The sequence below is a fragment of the Sceloporus occidentalis genome, unplaced genomic scaffold (assembly GCF_023333645.1).
Source record: "Sceloporus occidentalis isolate IW3139 unplaced genomic scaffold, rSceOcc1.0.p SCAF_40, whole genome shotgun sequence".
NCBI classification, from domain to species: Eukaryota; Metazoa; Chordata; class Lepidosauria; order Squamata; family Phrynosomatidae; genus Sceloporus; species Sceloporus occidentalis.
In genome coordinates this window covers 2,472,117-2,494,849 of record NW_028317020.1, presented here as the reverse complement: position 1 = coordinate 2,494,849, position 22,733 = coordinate 2,472,117, and the positions used below count along the sequence as shown (strand labels likewise).

The 22,733-nt window shown below is 39.7% G+C and overlaps 1 protein-coding gene across 1 annotated transcript in view; it reads right to left on the bottom strand.

Moving 5' to 3' along the window:
• LOC149290214 (G protein-coupled receptor kinase 3) overlaps nucleotides 1-22,733 on the bottom strand; it is a 118,604-nt gene that overhangs the window by 81,643 nt on the left and 14,228 nt on the right. The window contains exon 2 of the mRNA XM_089489535.1: nucleotides 5,434-5,510. Coding sequence (XP_089345661.1) covers nucleotides 5,434-5,510 — 77 coding nt within the window. The remainder of the gene's footprint in view (nucleotides 1-5,433; nucleotides 5,511-22,733) is intronic.

The following is a 22,733-nucleotide window of genomic DNA, read 5'->3' as shown; positions in this document are numbered from 1 at the left end:
ATTGCTGTTAACAATCATAATATATAATTTTTTTGTACAATTTTGGTGTGTAACTTACTTTTATTAAAAGTGTGGGGGGGGGGTCATTTTCAGTTTCGGCTAAGTGAACCCTGAATTTTCGGTTTTGGTCCAGAATTTTCATTTTAGTGCATCCCTAAAATAAATAGAACTATTTTATTTTTACTTATCCAGAATCCTGAATTTGTAGGCCCAGAAATCCCAGAAATCAGTGAGAGGAAAAGTAAAGGTTTTGTGTCATTTACTTTATTTTAATCTGCATATTTTATTAAAGGCCATATTTTCTCTCAGTGAAAAATGAGTGCGGCCCTCGCACGTAAACAATTCTGATGAAGTGGCCCACTGCAGAAAAAACTTGGACACCCCTGGTTTAGGCTCTACTCCTCTATTTCAAAAGTGTGGCGGCAAAGATAATATGAAAGCAGAACAACTTGCCCATTAAACAAGCTGCCACACATTAACAACTAAAAAAAAAATAAGCAACCATTTGTATTCTAAAAACAATGCACAACTACGTTATTGTCCCCGAGTCAATAGCACATCAAGTCAGTTCACTAAATACCCACCCCACCACTTCCCATTAGCTAGCAAAATATTTACTCCGCAGCGACGTGTATTTGGAAAAGTTAACTGTTACATCCCGTTAAAACAAGCTGTGAATCGTACAGCCCTACGACACACACACATATATATATATATATATATATATATAGCCTACGGGTCAAAGCCCTTTACATATGGGCCTGAGTTAAGAAATAAACAGATTTTATAAAGTACTGGGTCATTTCAGTGAGCTATTTTTACCCGAGATACCATGAATTATCTGCACACAAATATTTACACAATGTTACCCAGGAACAACCCTGTTCTTCCAGGAAACATCGTAGTGCTGCCCGTCAATCCTTCTGCATTCAATTACTCGACCAGGATATCGTCTCACGATGAGGACGGGTTCCCTGATTTCATCGCATTAATAATCAATGAAAAGCAAGAGGTTCTAGAGGTGCCAACATTTCTGAATGTCGTCTTCCAGCGCAACAAAGCATGTGTTTAGATGGCACGAAATACCCGATGCTGCCCATTTTCAGTTAAAAAGGGACAGACAAAAGGTTGTTAAGGTTTTACATTGACAAAGAATCATTCTGCTGCAAAGTTTGAGAAGTAATGTTCTCCTGGCCGCTTCTGTCCTTTGAAGCTTTCCATTACTTGCTATAGTCTTGTCATAACTACTCTTTAAACACAAGTAGACTGTAAGCTCACAAGAGCAAGGCCCTCTCCTGGCTTCTGTACCAGAGTGTTTTGTCTGTGTTATGTTACCCTTAATGTGCTGCAATAGTGCTACATAATAAATACATAATAAATATGCATAAACAAATGCCTTTAACAGTCACTATACTGATAAAATCAAAATCTCCATTTAGGGGACATGGTCAATGAGGAACACCAGAAAACCTACGCATACAACAGCCGTCAGCTCTCAGCATGCTATTTACCAAAGTGGGAGAAATCATCCTTTTACCCCTAGCATGCAAACAAGCAGCTTCTTTACTAAGGTCACGCTATTGATCAAGTACAACGCAACTCGCACATAAATTGCTTCAAAACATGTCTCCTTGCAAAAGCCAGCCATATCTATCCTGCATACACAGAGTGTGCGCTGATTTAAATAGCTTACCAACAGGAAAGCATCCCCTTACGAAACACTAAAGCACAATCACTGCTTCCCTCGTATGTTGCCATGACATCCTTTTTATGGCGGCAAAGAACAGAAAGAATCATCCAGGGAACAATATGTGATAACGGCTCAAGGAAAGCATTGTGCATTAGGAACCCACCTTACGTGTATATCATGGGGAGGCATAGGTAGCTGAAGCTCAGTATTTGCTTTGATCATTCCTCCTCACTTGCTTATCTCTGCCTTATGAAATAATGGCGGTCCTACCACCAATCTCAACTTCCACAAGGCTACTTTTTAAAGTAAAATATCTCCAAAGCATGTAAACGGACTGACGAACCAAAAGCACATGCTAAAGGTTATTTGGTAGTTTCAATACATTAGCTTAGCTATTCTAAATGTTTGGGCTTCCCATTAAATCATTTCACTATGTGGTATTACTATGCAGAACCACCTTGTGGGAGGAATAACATATTACAGACTGGTAATACTCACACAAGCAGCCTGATTTTGTAGAAGAGCCGTACCGTAGCTACATGAGCCAGCACTGAAAAGGTTAAAGAGACCCTGCTACATGTACTGAACCCCACAGGGTGTTATTTTTACATACGCTGTCCTAACATTGTCAGTGGTGGGTGGACTGCTCCCACCCCACAGAACCGGCTCTGTATCTCCATTCAAAGTATTGGTTGTTTGCTGATGAACAGATCAAAAGTCAGGCATTCCTAACATCAACTCTTCAATTACAGATTAACGAGCCAATTATATATCCACATACACACACCCATATAGGCCCAGATCATATATACATACGCTGAATGTTTCACTTGATGGGTCTGTGTCTTTTTCTTCTTCACCCTAAATTACTACATTACATACATCGATAACAGTAGTATTTAACAGACGTGTGCATTCAGATTCGTACAAATGTTTATTTATTTGAAATTGGCCAACTTTCTCAAGTCGTACGAACCTCTGAAAACAAGGAGGGCCTCCAACGAAACAGAAAGAAATTAAAGGGCCATGAATTTTCATTTGAATTCCATGCTCTCCCACCCTCATTCACACCCTCCCACCCTCATTCACGCACTCATGTTATTGTTGAACGGTACCTGTTGCAGACTGGGTTGGGGTCAAGGGAGTTGTACTTGCAACAGATGGACAGCTGCCAGTCACATGGACATGAACTAAACAACACTTCCTTCTCATTACTGTGTTTCTATGTAAAGAGTGTTGTACTTAAAGGACTATAACACATATAATGCTGACGGATCCATCAACATAGTGCAGTTATCTCTGCGAGCTATCACACCAGCTGGCACCATTGATCACGACAGGTTAAATATTAATACAAAAGAAGAACTGAATAGGGAGTGAAGTAATAGTTACACAACAACTCTGTTATTATGGTACACAGCCCACGAGCATATGCCTCAAGAACCAAGACCAAAATAAAAATCTTTTGCAGGCTAATAGGTGTAATTACGGAAGTTGTACTTCACTGAGAGGGTGAGATTTAAACATGCATGAGACAGGCACAAAGCTTTCTTCACTACAAGACAAGGACAAGGACCGATACAGGTCCGAGGTCTTAAGAGCCGGAAAAATGGGCAGACTAGATGGGCTGAATGATTATCTTCAAATTCTTTGTTTCTAGTTATCTCTAATAATTACATGTTTGCATTCAGAATGCAGAAACCTCTGTATGAGGCAGCCAGGACTGTTCAGAAGCACAGGGCATGGAAAAGAAAATGCAATTAAATTTTCGGTTTTTTCCAGTACAGAGATGACAAATATATAATACAGGACATTCCTTTAAGAAACATGGATTACAAAACATAAATCGAACACGCTGCAGATGAAAAAAAACACATAGAAGATGGAAGACAGAGGGATTTTTATTCCACAAATGGAAAATATTTTCAATATTGCATTAAAGGGACAGTATAGCGTACCATATGGCCAAACAAGCCAAGGCTAGGCTAGTGAAACTGTGCGTATGCGTTGAGGATTGAGGGTCCCTTTAAGGAAGACTGTACTCACAAAAGAAATTAATATAGAAAGCACTCACATCTGCCTCAAAACACAAAACTAAACAAAAATACTTTGGTTTCCTAAGAAGCAAGCAAAGCATAGCAAATTGCATTGTCTCCCCTACTGTGTTAGCCTTCATGCGCCGCCTCCCTAAATTATGACCGGGATAGCACTAGATTAGGCCATTCGCCATCTGTTATAATGCTCAGACCACATTCATTTACAATGTTTCCTTTGGCTGGCTACAAAAACAGGCAAGCAGATGTAGCCAAACTCCAGGAGACTATGGGGGTTATGTAGCAAAATGATTCTGCTACAAGTTTATTATAGAAACCAATGGACCGGCACAATTAGCAGGTATATGTCGTTGCAATTAGACCGCTTTAAGAACGCAACGCTTCTAATTGCTTTTAATAATGAATTGTCAGTATTATTTACAACAAAAGAAAAGGTGCCCCCCCAAAAAAATATATCCAAACAAATAATATCAATGGTTGTAATTGTTGGAACAGCAGCCTTCCCAGAAACGATCCCACAAAAAATCTAAATATATCTAAAAGTTCATAAGTTGTTTATGAACATTTTGGCTGTTTACAGAATCTAGCGCGGTTTCTGCTTGTGAAAGGAAACGCTGATGGGTTTCTCTTTAGAGTCGTTGACTATATAAAGTAAAAAGGTTCCTCTAAATACATTAACGAACGTGGTGCTTTTAATTGGATCTATACATTATATATATTATTATACATTATTATGTATATCTTACATACATAAATGTGTATATCCTATTTGGAAAGCCAACATTTAGGACTACTAGACGATATGTTGTAGCAAATGAAAGGAAAAAATGCCCTTCTTCTAATGTTAACTTTTTATTCTTTCAGATCCATAACTTTCTTTGTTGGACGGTAAAAATTGCCATCATTTTTCAGGGCTGTAATTAGGATACAAAAGCATATGACAGCCTGGAAGGCTATCCGCGGTATAACCGGGACTGAATCCAAACCAAATAACTAACAATCTCATTCTTGTCTAAATTTGCCTGGAATCTGAAATACCCGCTATGATAAAAGTACAGAATGTATTTTTTTTTTTAATTTTTTTTTTTAAAAGACACTCAAATCAGGAAAGAGCCTTTAATAATTGATTTTAGAAAAGAAGTAAAGTCAGAGGGGTAAAATCTAAAATCGCTACGGTTTTCTTTCGCCGCCTAGAAATCTGATCCCAATTATCACCTTCTTTCAACAAGTCAATCGCAGTCCTGAAGCTCCATATGTTTAGCTGTGAAGTCAGTCCATGGTAAATGGTATGCCTGTCTAAGCAAATGGTCCGACGTGACAAGCGAGATCTCTTCACTTATCACCTTGGTGTGTTTTTTTTACCCAACACGTCAACAGTAACATGAAGGATCATAAATAAGGAGACTACACACAGGCAGCTCTATCTTCTTTCACTGCTGGTGTACCAGCTTTAGAGTTACCTCTTTACTCAAACACTTCTTCCTCATGGCTACTTCTAGCTTCCACCAAAAAGAACACAAATCCTCACAAATCAGCTCTCAATGACATTTAAAATCGCACACCTCTACGGTATGCAAGGTTCACTTTATGGAAAGACAAAAGCTCAAGCACCACATTGAACTTGTGTTTCTAATCAAGCAGACACGACACACACTCGTATCAGTTATCTTGACAAGGTTGGAAGCTCACCTATTTTCTGGTTGAATATCTTGTCGAAGGTCAGTTCACCTCTCTCCTCCAGATATTTTTGCATCACGCTTCGAATGCTGCAAAGAGAGAATCACATTGGCATTAAAATATAGTCTACGCTGTACTTTTCAAAACGACGTCGAATTAGTTGGTGGCAGCCATACGGAATTCGAAAGTAAGGGAAATTTCGTTATTTCATAACGTCAAAGGGTGCAATAAGGGTAAGGGGAGCCTGGATGGGATATTCAAGAAAATGTATACAAAACAAAATAAGACCAACATTGTGTAGAACACTTTATCTCTAATGTACTGTGCACAGTTATTGTTCTGTGATATACTGTACTAATACTAAATATAGTATTTACGTTTTGTAGCATTGTTGTCCAACTTGTAGGCCTCAAACCTTTTGGTTTTTTTCTTTGTGCATCTGCTGTCTGGTTTGGGAAACTCACAAGCTTTTTGGGGGTTAGATTTCATTAACGGAGCCCAACCCCCGTCTCTATGCTTCACATTGTTATCCAGTTCTTGACACAAAAAAGGACTGCATTTTAATCCAGGCTACCGGCCAAAAGATGTGCCCACACCTTTATTATATTAAACTATGTAAAAAGGGACTGCTGGTGAAATTTTAGGGTCTACACATAAGAAAAGTACAGAGAAACATTTTGTTACAGTATTAAGTTTTATTGCTAATTTGGAAATTGTGTATCGCCGGGGATATCTGAGGATGTGCAGTGACTTTTTAATACATTAAATATAATGCTTGTGTGTATCGTCAAACCGTATCATTCAGCTCCATTTACAACCCAGAACAATCAGGTGCCAAGTCATTATGCGAATAAGTGAATGTGGATATCTTCTCACCCTGGTAACTGGGATAAAAGGCATTTATTAAACAGAGGGCTCCATAAATAACTGTTTTATACAATCAAAATACATAACTTTACGATGCCAATGGATGGTACTCCTTGTTTTGGAGGGGTATTACACAAATGAACTTGGAAGCCTGGCCATTTCAGACGACAGTTTCATTTATCTTGACATCCAGGGATGGAGACAGCAGCGTGTTCGCAACCTTTAATCACCGAGAGACTTGTCTCTCCCGTTTTGTTTTGACAGATCACAAAAACAACATTTCTCTAATACTTCCCTATTTTTACCATTTTTTTTTACTATTTCAGAGTATCTTATCTGCTGATGGTTATACTTGGATGTAATCTTTAAAACTGGTTATTGTGTTTCTGTTTCACAACCGAGAACGTTTGGCATCATGTTATTATATATATTCCCATTTAACAGCTTTCAATTCTGTATTTAAAACATAAAATCATATTTATTAAGGATCAAGTATTTTTCTGTCCTAACTGCCATAGTTTCAGAGTTTACCAATAATTTACCAACTGAACAGCACGGTAACAGAATACTCTAAATCCAAAATTAACCCACATACACAGAATTCGTTAGGTCGCCAAGCCATAACAATAGAATATCTATTTAAAATCAAAGGAATCGCTATTTCCGCCCGGGTGGCCTCAGGAAGAAGTGTGATATTTATAAATGAGAGTGGTCAACACAAATAAGGGTGAGTAATACTGCCAGATTACTTCTACTTTGAGATACTTCAGACCTTTACAGAAAACACAGAATGTTGAATTATTTAAGGCTTCCGTCATTGGGGGTTCATTCAATAAAGAGGGATTTTGCAGTGAGCTTCCCCTGCAAGGAGATCTGGGTTGTCCCTGTATTATCTATAGGCAATGAGTGGACAGGCCTTGAAAATGTACTCACTAAATGATCTCTGGGAGTTCTGGGCCAAGTTTCACACTTCCCCCAACAAAAACCTACCAGAAGGGGCTCTGAAGTTGCAATTCCCCAGCAAACTCCTGGTTTAGTAAATATACCGTATTGGCTCGGATATAGGCCGCACCCTAAAAGTTTGGTGTTTTTTTCTTTAAAAAAGCACCAAAAAAACATGCTGCCACTGTGTCCCCCCCCCCCGAGATATGCTGCCACTGTCCTCCCCCCCCCCCCCCCGAGATATGCTGCCACTGTCCTCCTCCCCCCCCGACTTACCAGAACAGACTCCCGGGTGTCTTGCGGGGCCAGCGGGGGACATCTACGCAATACACATATACAACTTCCAGTGCCAGCACTCAGCGGATGTGCCGGCACCGGAAGTTGTATACGCGTATTGCGTAGATGTCCCCCGCCGGTCCCGCAAGACACCTGGTAAGTCTTGGGGGCAAAGGTAAAACGCATCGTGCGGACGGTCACCGGCTGCGGCGATGCGGGTAAACAACCTCCGCAGCCGGTAACCGTCCGCACGATGCGCTTGGACAACCTCCCGTGCCGGCAACCCCCCTCCCGTGGAAAGTGCTGGCAGGGGAGGCTGTCTGAGCGTATCAGAGAGTAGGATACGGGTCCCCTGCACCGCTGCGGGTGATCTGTATCCTAACCCCGCTGCCTGCCCGGCGCCCGGGACTGCATTTCTCGGGCGTCAGGCACTAGACCCCGAATATAGGCCGCACCCCCACTTTAAAGACAAAGTGGGGGGAAAAAGTGCGGCCTATAGTCGAGCCAATACGGTATTCCTAATATTCAATTCTGAGTAAGCATTATAGATATCATTTGTAGTTGCTGTTCACTCCCATAACTTTAAATCATGTCAATTTTGTCTCACTCGTAATTGGAAACGCATGTCACATGACACGGAAGCAGGCCCCAATATGCGGTCGCCATAAAAAAAGGACTTCTTAAATGACCCGTTCAGAGGAAAGAATATAGTTACAGATCTGCTAAGGTTTGTTTGTCTAGCAATGTGCAGAGTACCATTATTTGGCTAGCTAGATCTTAAATTTTGTCCAACACACTACTTAAAGCTTGTAAATCTACATGGGATATCCTGACCAAGTAAAGAGTCAGCCACGTACAATTTAGAGATCAACACTCTTGAGTGTGGTAATTGCTCTCTAAATATATTGTTACACGGGCAAAGCTGGCAGCATTTTCCTTGAGATAACAGCCTTCCAAGAATATAGCTGTCACAATGACAAGAGTATCACATAAGAAAAAATGCCTAATCACCATACCAGGGCTTTGGATGGACAAAATTATAACGAGCAAAACACACTGCGGCTTAACAGGGCTTTTCCCGAAGCCTAAAATAAGTCCGATGATCTCAAGGTACAGAGTATGTGCTGCAACATAGTAATTTTAATTGGTTTTAATAGATCAAATAAATTACAACGAATAATATATTTCAATGTAATTATACTGCCATTCCTTTATGGCCCTCTGTGTCAATAAACCGTCATGTGCTAAAGCCACCTCCCTACCTAATGTTCTTCTTTACCTATACCCCTGCTAACAGTATCATTATTTACACATACAAATACCTGATCCCAAGGCAGGTGGGAGAGTGTGTGTGTGCGTAACATCATTTGTATCCGAGAACCTGGCCCTTTAATTCACCACATAATTTTTTACACGTTAGGCTTTTGAACTGATGTGATGACTGCGTCAGGAGGAGCTCTCCAGCTATTCCCTGGACTCTCACCCTGCATCTGGATATTCGGGAATCCTACGAGACGTGGTGTATGTGGGTAATAACATGACGGTACCAAGTATAAATTAACAACTCCCGGGCAGTTTATTGATCAAACCCTATGAGCTCCCGAATATAAGTAACGGCATATCTATAAAAGCACATTGACTCAGAAGTGACGTCTCAAGACTAGTATACTTTAAGTTTTTCTGGTAATCAGCAGATGAGAAAAGACCATCTCATATATTTATATATATATATTTATATATATATGTTGTTACATATCCATACACAAACACTTTTTTTTTTTTATAGATTAATTCCATACATCGTGTTCTATGTTAACCCTTTTGTGGCAGAAAATTGCCTAATCTTTACTGCTTAGGTTTTACAGAAAGATTCATATGCAACACCAACCCCTTTTTCTTCCAAGGCTTCACGGGATAATACAGGCCGATTCATACATTGCGAGCTCATAGCCTAATTGATATAAACAGAGCACCATCACAGCTAAACCCCAAGCAGAGAGATCACAGTGGCCTCTCACATTTGCCCAGTGTCTGCAATCGAGGTCAAGGAGCAAAATGTGCTTAAAAGCTGCTAAAATAAAACATACCAACAAAAATATAACACATACTTTTTACTTTATAACTAAGTAATGCAGTAGGAGAGACACTACACGGACTGTCATATTCTGCCTGTTTCTACTCTACAGTACAGTACAAACTAGCAAAGGGATGAATCATTTTGGGAAGTATGGGATGTTCACCGTAGGGCATATTTTCTAAACGGTGGGGTGAGGCAAGACTAGAAACATAAGATTGTCAAAAATGGAAAAACAAGATGTTCATTATAGGGCAAGTAACTATTCCCAGGCCACAATCAAAATTATAACGAGCAAAACACACTGCGGCTTAACAGGGCTTTTCCCGAAGCCTAAAATAAGTCCGATGATCTCCAGGTACAGAGTATGTGCTGCAACATAGTAATTTTAATTGGTTTTAATAGATCAAATAAATTACAACGAATAATATATTTCAATGTAATTATACTGCCATTCCTTTATGGCCCTCAAAAATGGAAAAACAAGATGTTCATTATAGGGCAAGTAACTATTCCCAGGCCATAATCAAAATTATATAATAATCATTCCTTCAGATCTGCCTGGATCTACCCTTTAAGGCTAATATCGGATTAGTCTACATGGCAGGCAAGCTTCGTGAACCCTGCTGAAGAACATACTGATAACAATGAAAGTGAACATGGAGACCGTTTAGTGAACCAACCCCTGCATGCAATCAAACTGCCCCGATCACAGGATGAGTGGGCACTAGCAATCTCTAGTACTTAATTACCCCTAGGCGCAACATTGGGATATAAAATATATAACAAGCCTGGAATTCAGAACAGCAACCAGATCTGTAGGTTAGGTCACAAATCACATATTAAGAGGCTTTTTTGTTTTCTTTATCGGTGTACAGAAACGGGGGGGAGGTTGGCATGTTGTGAATAAACGATAACAAGTACTCATAAATTATGTCTTACCCAAGATTACAATATCCCTTTTTTCCCCACTGTACATAATGTTAAGCAAACAAAAAAGCGCTTAATGCAGGTAGTCATAATTGCTATAATGCTATACCACAATTAAAGAGAGGGAACAAAAAATGGTAACACTGCGTCTTGATTCAGTCATGAGTGTTTTGGGTAAGTTTCCAATAAAAAGCATTATGTTGAACTAATCGGCAAAAAACCCAAACTGGAAAGAGAATGGAAAGGCTCTATTGGAGCAAGAAGACAAAAATGCCCTCTGCACATGATCTGAACCCACAAAGCACTGCTTACCAGCAAAAAACACTAACATACAAGGCCTAAAAACATTGTGGAGATAAAATGATGGCTTCATGTAGAAACGTAGCAGATGTAAAAATGGGACATACAAACCCAAAACAATGGTATTTCCAACACGTTTATCACGCAAGCAATTACAATTCAATGGACTTCATCGGAAAAGACCACATGAATTGCCGTGCCGCAAAAACATGGATGGCAAGTAAAAACGCATTTCATCTCGCCATATGAAATATGCATTATAAAAGAGCCAAGGCAGCCCTGAAGGGGGAAAAAACTCCCCAGAATTGGCACTTAATAATGCATAGTTAATACAGTGTGGTCAGGATATTAAAAAAATCCACAAGAGGGGCACAGTTTTCTCTCAGAGGTTTACTCAACATTATTTGTTATTAATTTCCTTGGTATGGATAGCAGTTTTCTACAAGGCCCAATGATTCAGGGATATGGGATTTGGTATATTGACATTTCAACCATACATCATGCTATGTATAGTTAAAGGTAAGGCTTTTATAGAAATCTACAAGCAAAATGACACATCCACAAAGAGGGTGTATTAAATGTACTACGAAACACTAACCCCTTAAGGTCTATACATGGTCTACTGACATAAAAGCATAGGGATGTTAAGGCCTGGGCAGTTATTTGTTGACGCCTTAATATTTTAAGATTATATTGCACAGGTGCCATAAGGGGGTTCCACTAAGCTTATGTGCCTTTAATTGCAAAATAACAGAATTCTTCACCAATAAAAAAAATATCAACATACAAGTTCTACCACGACTGCCTCGGAGATGATCAAGAAAACACGGAGATGTCAACCCCAGGACACATAAGAGATATCCAGTGGAGAAATCTTTCATAAGAAAAAATATTAAATCCTGGTTTAAGGACAAAGAAGCCTTTCATTTGTGAATTCTAAGATCAATGTAGGCATACTGAAAGCAATGAACCACATAGGCTCCTTGCCATCAAAGGTTAGACTTCAGAGGTGGCTTGTCAAAGAGAAATCCAATAGACCACATTCTACTCTGACCTTCACAAGGTCTCTGTGAATTTTAAAATACATTTTGTCTGTTCACAATAATTAACTTTGGGACACTTGAGAAGAAATTTGATCTATAGCGAGCAATAGGCTATTCCAACATATTTATAGGCTTCTGCTTAAAGGGGAACTGTCGCCTTTGGAGCTTTTAACATAACTAAATTCATGTATTAATGTATGCCCTCCCCTACCCTAAGAATCCGGCTCTTGTAAAGTAGCTCCAAAGTAAGTCATGGCTACGTAGCAGACGGCGTATCTGCCGTGCGATTATGTCTGTACCCTGCTATTTATAACAAATCTGATGTTGGAAGCTTACAACCTTACTCATATCCCAAAAATGACGTCTTTCTTCCAATTTTTATTCTCCTCTATCTCTGCAAAGGTCATATAAACAGTGTTACTCTACAGCCTTGCATGCCCCAGCTTGATCACATGTACCCGCTCACAGTTTAAATATCACATTTATGCTGTAAAAGCTGCGTATTTTCATTTATTTATATAATATATATCATATGTGTGTGTAATAAATATATATATATATATATATATATATATATATATATATAGGCTTGAAATTCCCTCATGCTACATTGAAATTTTGTTCTCTATTTTAACAATTAGACAACTTGTTTGTTTTTTTTCTTGAGAAAACGCTACTAAGAAGAAACTGAAATATGAGGCTAGTATTAGGCTAGGTTTCCACTTGGGTTTTTTTCGCTAAAAACGCCCATAATAACGCCAACTCAGCCACACAGCGTTTTTTTTTGTGAAAAACCGCTGCGGCCAGATGTTAGCTGTTCTTCAATAGGAAATCGCACAATGCCATATCCACTTGGCGTTTTTCCAGTCCTCTGTGGCGTTTTCTGCTTTTTTGGACTCTGTGGCAGTTTTTCGAAATCGCAGCATGTTGACACTCTGGCGTTTTTTGCAAGGAAATCTTGGCGTTTTTCTCCAATAGAAGTCTATGGGAGAGAAAAAACGCCATGAAAAAGCCATGTGGGTTTTGCCTTGGCGGTTTTTATGGCGTTTTTTTCCCACAGTTACAATGCAGAGGATGGACCCAGTATCTGTGTGTCCTACGAGAAATAGGCTGGAAACAAACAGTTTCACACAAAACAAAGTTCATATTGAATTTTACACCATTTGGAACAAACATGCCAAAACAAACAAACCAACGGGATCCTGCGTGCCAAAAGCAACAGCAAACAATTTGCACCATCATTTGGGGCCAATCTTCCTAGAGGAGCAGACATTCGGAATAAAGCAGGCCTTACAAACCACAGAAAAGAGACAAAAGGGTCCGCCGGAGCGTTTAAGTAGAACTCTACCAAGGAAATGACATCAGGAGGGGGCAGATACTTGCCATTTATCCTAATCCCTTTTAGCTGGGTGACAATTCTAACGTGTGAAGGCTGGAAAAACTGCCTAAGGTCACATTTCCACAGAAAGGCTAAAACGCCAGAAAAAACTCCAGAAAAAACGCCAAAACGCAGGTAAATGCAGTGGCAGTTTTCTTGGCGTTTTTCATCAAGAAAATAACGCAGGACAAAAACCCAAGTGGAAACCTAGCCTCAGGGATTCAGCCCCCACACATTGATATTTGGCTTTAAGTATTTTGAGTTAAACACCAGCTTTGCACACAGTGTTTGGGTGATTTTGACCCATACATTTGCTCCACGTTATTCACATTGGTTGGATGTGACTTGTGGACAGCAATCGTTCTCTGCCCTGTTTAAAGTTAGGTTAGCTAATGTAGGTTAGCATTAATAATGTTCTCATTTAGCATCAATAAACTACCTTTATCAGCAGACCGAGAGGCTGCCATTGTGGTCAGACTTTGGCGACTTTCCTTGATCAAACACCATAAGCGGATTCTGTAAGGGAATGACTTTAATAAGTCCATCTATTGCTAGAACACATGCAACCGGCTAATATGCAGCAGCCTGAAAATGTTATGCAAAGATATTTTTTTTTATTAAAAACAGATTTACAAAGGGTTTTTTTTGTTTGTTTTTAAACAGTTCTATGTATTATGCAAGGCCAGATTAACCTATTTGAAATTCTGTGGACTGAAATGTTTTAAAAGCACCCTCACATTTAGCAAAAAAACCCAAAAAGGTATCAGCTGATAGATTTTATTCACAACTCATACACAACGAATGAATTCCGCAGTGCAGTAAGGTTATACATACAAAGGCGTATAACGGGAGATGAGAGGTGCGGAGTTAAAGTTGGTTTTGATTGCGTATTCAATATATGATTGGCACTAGATAAAGAATGAATCTTCTCAAGTCGCAGAGATGCAATGAGCACATGGCGACGCGGTCTCTCCATTCTGCTGCCATGACTTGCATCGTGTACAGAGGTAACTCGCTCAAGCCGAGTATATATCAGCTAACACACAAATCACGGCAGACTACGTTGTCAAAACGACACAACAAAACTCAAATTAAATCTGAACATCTACAAATGAATCATTTTAATCCCAAACTGTGGACAAAGCAGAGAACACAATACCTGTCTAAATATTTGTGTGAGAAGGGATTTAAACAACTAAACAATCAGTGTAGAACACCACAGCCTGTGAACCACAGGGGCTTCATGACACGGGCTGGCTGGCAGCCAGGGCTGGCAAAGCGCGTTTTGTGGTTATAATAATAACAATAAATACAAAGTTGGCAGGAGAGTTGAGTTTCAGCTCCTTCACTTCACTATTCATTCTGAAGGTCCATCCCCTGCGAGCTTCTACTGCAGGAAGAACAAGGCTGACACTGTCTGATGTATAGTTAAAATCACCCAGTTCCTTTACCCATTAAACAATACATTATACAGGGCCAGCTCAGCCATTCCAACTGGACAAACCCGTCCGTGTTGGCCCTTCATAATGAATAGTGAAGTACAGCCCAAGGAACCACAATGCCTTTATACGCTGTGACATAAAAAAAAAAAAAACAACATTCTAGTCTTCCATACACTACCTTGAAAACCTTAGAGACCGGCACATGATTTTTTCAAATATAGAAAAAATAAATAAAAGGGATATTAAATCAGACGTAGTAAGTGTAAACAAAGCTCCATATAGATTTAGATTTCAATGGGGAAGTATGGTTATACCAGGGGCTGCACTAAGAGACAGGTTATGGCAATAGAAATAACGAATGTAGCTGTCCCCTCTGTAAATTCATCTCGTTTGGGGAATGCATGGCATATGCGTATTTTATTTGTGTGGTTCCATGAGGTGTGCTCATGGCATTATAGCATTATTATAGCGTTAGAGAACAGGAGGTCAAATGAATATTACAATCACTCAACCCATCAGGAAAGGTGGCTCCTGCCCCCAGATCTAAACAAAGGATACAATAATCCATTTTAATGCGGAGGTCGGATCTGAAAAGCAAAGAATGATCAGCTAATGGAAGTTTAAAAAACCTTCTTTGCTTAGGAAACAATATTATAATTACCTATATAGCAGGATTATGCTACCGCTATAGTTACAGTGCAAGCAAAGGACAGGTTCATTTTCTTCACAAAAGAAAACAAATGTAATAATCACACTAAAAAAAGAGAGAAAAAAAAACATTTCTTCCAATAAACACCAAGCACAATGAAATCAAACAATTAACATGGAAATGTGCTTAAATGAGTACTTTGGAATTACAAATTAAAAATTAGTATACTGCTCTGTATATCACAATCTGTGTTTGTGATTCCAAACAAATTAAAAGTCTCATCTATCGTATCTGTCTGTGTATATATAATGTAGGGCCTCCAATGTATACTTGAAATCTTAAGAGCCTGACACACCATTTTTGAATAAAAGCCTACATTATTTGAAACTTGAGAGAATGAAAACACAACACAAAGTAGTACAATAAGGAGAGCGGTAGTAAAACATGCCGGTTGACCTTCTGTGATCAGCAGCATTCAAAGATCAGCAGCAGGGGCTATGGCCACTGAAACACTTTGGATAGAAAGCCAAGGAGTTCACTCCACTCAATGGCGCTTGCAATGTGGAGTCAGTGTCACATAGCGGAAAACACACTATTCATAGTGATAGCTTTAACAGTGCTGAATATACAGTACAGTCTTCCAGACAACGGGGCACGGGTCACATATTGTTCATCATACTGTCTCCAAATTAACATTGTTCAAACAAATGACCGCTTCTATTCCAAGCTTAGCTGCCCAAACACTGAAATAAGTATGTCTAACTTTTTTTTACTAATATAGTCACACGGAAAATTAGGTTTTCATTTTACTTGTAGGTAATCAGCTATTGGTGAACTACAGATCCCAAGACATTTTAGCCAAAAGCAGAAGAAGCAGCTAACACAACATTATGAGTTCAACAGCCTGGGGAGGAGCACACTGCATTCTGTCCACTCCTCGGCCACCTCGTCGCTGTACACTATGTACTAGGGTTTATCTATCTTCTTCTCGTCTTCCAATCCTTAAAGTCATTTTAATTTTTATTATTTACACACTACATTATCATGGGGTAGGCCACATAAGACAGACAAGAGACACAACGTGCTGCAGAGTTTTTTGACCAGTTACTCTATGCCTACAGTTCAGCATAAAGAGATATGAGAGATACACATAACACAGGGCAATAGGGAAATACATGCGACCAGCAATGATACAAGATCTACAACCAAGGGCTAGACGAATAGCAGTAGTCACTGGTGCTAAAGTCAATGCCAGTTGGGGTTCAATACAATGTTGCTCCTACTTGTACTATCCAGTCAACATGGCTTGCAAACCTAAATCAGAACCCACTGACCTATATTTCCAATATCTCAGATTACAGGGTGGCAGTGAAAATGCGCTAGGGTCTCCACCATAACTGGAGCACTAGGTATAAAGCAAAAGGTGATCTTGTGTTCCCACAGACACTCATATGGAAAAGGCTATATAAAGCTAGTCCTCTATAATCTCATCATTCCAATAACTGGGTGCACTGAGTGTTTCCATTACTTTGGTTAATATACTGGTTTTTGTTTATTTGTAAAATATCTATGATTAGAAAACAAACATGCATGTGGTATGTTTACGTCAATCGCGTTCCAGGGGACCAATAGAAAACGCTCTCTCTATGAACACCCCTATGCATTTACAGCGAAAGATGCGGCTCAGCCTTCATCAGCCGGACTTTTCCAAGCATTGTGCTGTAACTGGGTTTTGATGTTCTACGTATTCTTTCTAGGGACTAAGCGTGGATTTCCAGGAAGAAGATCTGTGTACAGACAAAATTAGCTTTGTGTATTCTGTGTATTGCAAAATGTGGGAGCTTGTAGTCAATGGTTTACAGGTTAGAATCATCTGTATGTAATATATAGTGTTACAGGGTATAAACAACTCACAGCCTTGGAGGGGACAAAACAAGGAAAGGCGAGAAGGCAGATACCACATTTACTGCCAAAATGATCACATATAAATTATTGTAATTATGGGTCCCTAATAATTCCATGAGCCAAGAACCTCGAGTATACATTTGATCAGTTTTTTAAGCTTATACATTTTAAAGTCAGTAGTGTGTTACCAAACAGGCTTTGAAGTAATCCCTGCCATCATAGGAAGTATCGGACTTTGCAGATGAGCCATATTTTTTACGATATATAGTACAAGTGCATTTAATATCAGAATCTGGAAAAAATAAAGAAATTGAAATGTGTGACAGATCCTTGCATTAATATAATGCAGAGCTTGACGAAGCCCTGGCATCGCGCTGCCATGGCAACTAGGAACTGCTTCTGGGCACCTAAGGTTTGACGTGATGGACATGTTCTGCGTAAAATAACTGTCAGTCAACAGTGCCTGCTATGGGTGAAGTTATGGCCAGTCATCACTAAACAGTACAATGAGAAATCCCAGGAGGCATTAATTAAATACGGGGTATTATGGGAGGTTGGACACTTTGGCTCTCATTTTTTGGTTGGTTCCAAAGAAAAGTTGTCACAGCCTGATTTGCCATAACGAACAACACAAGACTCTGAGGAGACGCAGGTCGCTAAATATATAACAGAGCCTGCTTTCTGACAAGCTGGTTATCTGCTCATTCAACACTTAAGAAGCTTCTGTGAAACATATATGAAGAAAAGAATGTATTAAAGTCATCACATTGCATAGGATTTTGAAATATGTTATATAAATAAGATCTGTGTGCGCATTCATTTTCATTCTACAATAATTTTAATATTAGAAATGGGTATTTTGCCCAAATAGCTTTCGGGTCCTCTAAGGATTCTTCTTCAGATTATAAGTACAAAAAAAAAAAAATCAGGAATACATGATGGTACCCTTTTAAAATATGGGTCCAACCCGGCTACCAAAAGTTCATGCCACTTATTAATAGTAGACCAGAGTTTAAAGGGAATACACGATTACAAAGTTCCAGCATTACATTCACTTTAGAATGGAAGCGTAGCTCACATTTACAGTAAACTTACACAAAACCCACTTATTGGAAAAGAAACTTTGATGATTTTAAATATCCAGAAAACATCTATTCATAACCTTAAAAAGAAAAGTACATGAAATTACGAGCGCATTAAGGTGCAGGACGGCAGCGATGGGGAATAGGAGTATTCAGCAGCGAACCTGCTGAAAGGCTAATGTGACGCATGACTAAGTATAGGTTTTTACTCATTTCATATTCCTAATTGGAAGAACTGATTACAACGTTCCTTGTTCACTGGTAACAGGTAGTGTGCACGGCTGTGATGTGCCTGCAGAGCACCTCATTTAAACAGAAAACCCATCATTTTTCTTCCCACACCTAAGTCGGTGAGCAAAAATAGAAACTGGAGAAAGGCGCGGTCTCTGAAACTTGCAGAGACATCAAGTTAATGATCCTCCTCGACACAGCAGAAAATTGAGAAGCAGAAGCCTGGGCTGGACTTCTCCACACAGAAGAGGGAGTGGTGAGAATATGCATTTAGCGTGGAGGAAGAAAAAATAAAGCAAGGACATAGAGTTGGAGGCCCAGGGGTTTGAGAGAGGTCACAGTTTCCCCTCCTTGAATTGACAATGAAGTAGGAAGACCCAACTCCGGAGAGCCAAGCTCTTAAAGGCACAATATAGTGGCCCATACAGACCCGCCAACAAAAAATTAGCATAAAAGTACTTTAATATGCATTAAATAACCCTGCAAGCCCACTAGATGAAAGAGGCAAATGCACATATGCAGACCCAGCAGAATCTGTGGGGGATCACACAATACATCACATCCACAGCTATCACATCCATTACTGTGCGTTTGATGGCAGCAGTGTCCTCTTGACTACAGATTACCAATGGGGGATTCACTGGGAGTGCCCCTTCTTAATAGAGGATGGATGTGTGAGAAACATAAAATAGATAAAGCTTCGAAAGCACAAGCTTCAATACTTGCAATGTATTAATACACACATATTTACGACGGCAAAATACCACAGCTGGAGGTATGTACATACAGGTTAAAGTATAGTACAATAAGGGAAGGACTGTAAGACGTTCAGTAGTCACACAAACATTAGGATCAGAGTACAATCTGTATGAACACGATGGAAAGGGAGGTCCCTGCCCTCCAGAGCTTAAAATAAGTTATTATCATGCACCTCAAGGATTTATCATCTGCTAAATGACCTTATCGCACCCCATAATAAACTTCTATTTAGAATAAAAAAAGTCTTTTTTGAACATAAGAGCCAGCTACAGAGAGATTCGGCTCATGGAGGTTATAAAGGCAAGCAAGAGGATTCATATCAGTTTCTGTGGAAGGTGGCCGGGGTCACTATAGCAATTTATAATTTGTTTAAACAAATGTCAAATGAACTAGTGGCTGTTGGGGACATCACGCCAATGACGACGAATATTCATGCCACATTTGTTTGTGAATTCCCTTGTGAATATGCTTGGCCCACAAGAAATACAGTAATAAAAATGAAGGGATTCTTAAATAGTCCACAAATATCAGCTCCAATTAGGACTTAATATTCCATGGAACCGTGATTTCAGCTTTTACCATCAATCCTCCTGGAGAGAAAAAAAAAATCAAAAGCATCATCAGAAAATTCTAACGTTTATGTATTGCTAAAATGTGGTGTTCCCGTTAAACTTTCAAAGCACTTCCAGTAACGAACATGGGCATGTTTTTTCCGTGTTTGCCGACTACGTTATGAATGTAAGATTAGTGCTACACATTCATCTGTGGAAGGTGTTCCCTGTGACTTAAGCGTTTACGTTTCCACTGTGTATATTTCCACCAGATTAGGCCAAGAGGTCTTTCGGAGGTGGTTTACATATAGATTCAAGTGGTAACTAGCTTGAAGGTCAGCAATGACATCAAGTAAAGTGAGGGATGTCCAGGGGAATAACATATCGTTTTAGGGCTAAACGCCACACAAACACAATTTTCTGCACAGGAGACACACGAGTGAAGGTTATGCCTTGAAGATAGTGCTACAGACCATGAAAATTAATTATTCAAACCATCAACCAGACCACTTTGATTTTGGATATTCCTGCCATAAAAAAAGCCTCTTGCATTGCAGGTAGATTCATATATATATATATATATAATCTAATCTAATATGTTAGGACACGCGGTTGAGGCCACAATGAACTGAACTATGTTGATCGGCTACAGACAGAATACAGGAAATTAGTAGGACATGGTTACAAGTATGAACACAAAGTCGCAGTGGCACAAAGTTTGAAAAATCACCATAGCAACCAAAAGGAATGGTCCAATAAGCAAGGGCATGCCAGTGGTTCATATGGTCATTAGACTACTTTTCAAACTTTCCACCGCAGCGACCTTGTATTCATAACCCCTGGTGCTGCCTTGGATGATGCTTATAACCTCATTACCATACCTGGGAACTCTCTGGGTTTGACCCAGAGATTGCCGAGTGAGCGCTGCTCCTCCGGTTCTCCGGTTCAAACACCCGAATCCTCAGGGTCGCGGGATCTTGACATGCCCCGCTCCCCGCCCATTTAAATGGGGATGTTTCATGCTGTCGTCAGCAGGACCGCCCGCCGACGTCAGTGTGCAGTCCTGGCCGCTTCCCGCAAGGGAAGGCTCTGGGTAGCCGGAGCCGAGAAGTTCCCAGGTATGATTATAACCTCCTCCTATTAATCTAGAGATACTTATCCAAACAGTGACTTTTGGTAGTATTTTAATCATGAGTACTGTGAAACCAACCTTCCAAATGCTGTATTCCTCAAAGGGCATAAGGACTGGGCCGGAGATTTGTCTTGCCTTAGGGTAAAGGAAGTTCTTTCACTATGGCCAGAAGCAGGTTTTCATACACAAAAGAAGTTCATTGCCCCTTCATAACTATGAGCTGGTAGGGTTTATTTTCATTTCTTAAGTGCATTACGTTTATAGGAGTACTTATTGTCCTTTAGGCAAATGAAACGACAGGATGTGAACACATCGTAGCGCTTCCTTCCTAACAAGGCATGAATATAGCAGCAGTTATTGTGTTTTGGTCTGTGGTTCTGCAACAATCCAGCAGTTTTCTTCTTAAGCGTGAAAAAAAATAAAACGCAAAGGGAAACAACATAACTGCCAAACTCAGCCATGTACAAATTCACACGGTCAAACGTTAAAGGGGCACACACGGAAAACATATGTGCTTGAACTAAACCAGACTCCCAACTACAGCTAAATCAAGATACTTCCACCAACAAGTACTGAGGTAGAGCAAGCTTCCAACGTGAGAGTGTGCAAAGCATTATTGTACGCATATTTATAATTTTAGCCATTTCAGTGTGAGAGCTAACATTCAAATTGCAAGAATCAATATAAATAATGTTTTACCACTTACTCAGGTTTTGATAAGCTTGCCTCTAGGCAAACAGCTGCCCCGGCTGCTAGTCTTTCTGAAGCCAACTCTGCAGCATTCTGAAACGCTTGCACTCCTTTCTTCTGGAGATATATTTTATTCAGCCAACAAAGATGTCACATAAGCTCTTGGGAACTCATAGGTGCCTTATTCAGACAGATTAACAAACAACCTTACTGGGGTGTATTAAATAAAGCGGGAGCTGGCAGGACATGGCTTCAACACCTTTAATATACATTATGATAGGCCAACGCGGTTATTCCAGCTTGAAGGGCTGAGCGTTTGTCAAGTTTAAAAGTCATACAACATCAAATGAGTCGTAAACGGAACCCACATGAACACCAGGGGACACGACAACTTTCTCTGCTCGGCCAAGAAGTCCCTTTATCCGTGGTTCAGCCATTCTGTAGCCAACGAGGACTGTTCTTACAGTATACGCGCATGCATCAATCACAGATTTACACAATGAAACATGTCCTTGGCTGAACAAATCCCTACAAAGCTACACAATGTAGCATTAATATCAAGAACAATGAGAATCTTGGCAGCTACGTAACCTTACTGGTATGCAGGTGTTTCTTTTGGGGAACCAGCCAAACCTCCCCCTATTTCCACAACACTTTAGCTTATTTACTTGCAAGGGGAGAACTGCAAGTTTTATAATGTCTACAAGTTATGCCAAGACGAAGTTCGAACATTTCACGTTTCACTTGTATAAACCACCCAAAACTTAACAGCACTCCCTCAATATCCACAAAACATTCCAATGCCACCTAGAACAAAAAGACAGGACACGTTTATATTATTGGCTTACAAAAAAAAATCGTAAAAAATCTCTTTAAACAGAAATAATATTACATTTTTATAGGAAAGAGGATTAAAATGGCTAAAAGATCATTTGGCAAATAAGGCAAGAAAGGAATTACAACGTAGTAAAATATCTTGTAAATTCAATGGTATAAATGGTGTTAATCACGAAATTACATAATTTTCCTCTCTTAAAAGCATTCTAAAAGGAGCTCCCCGT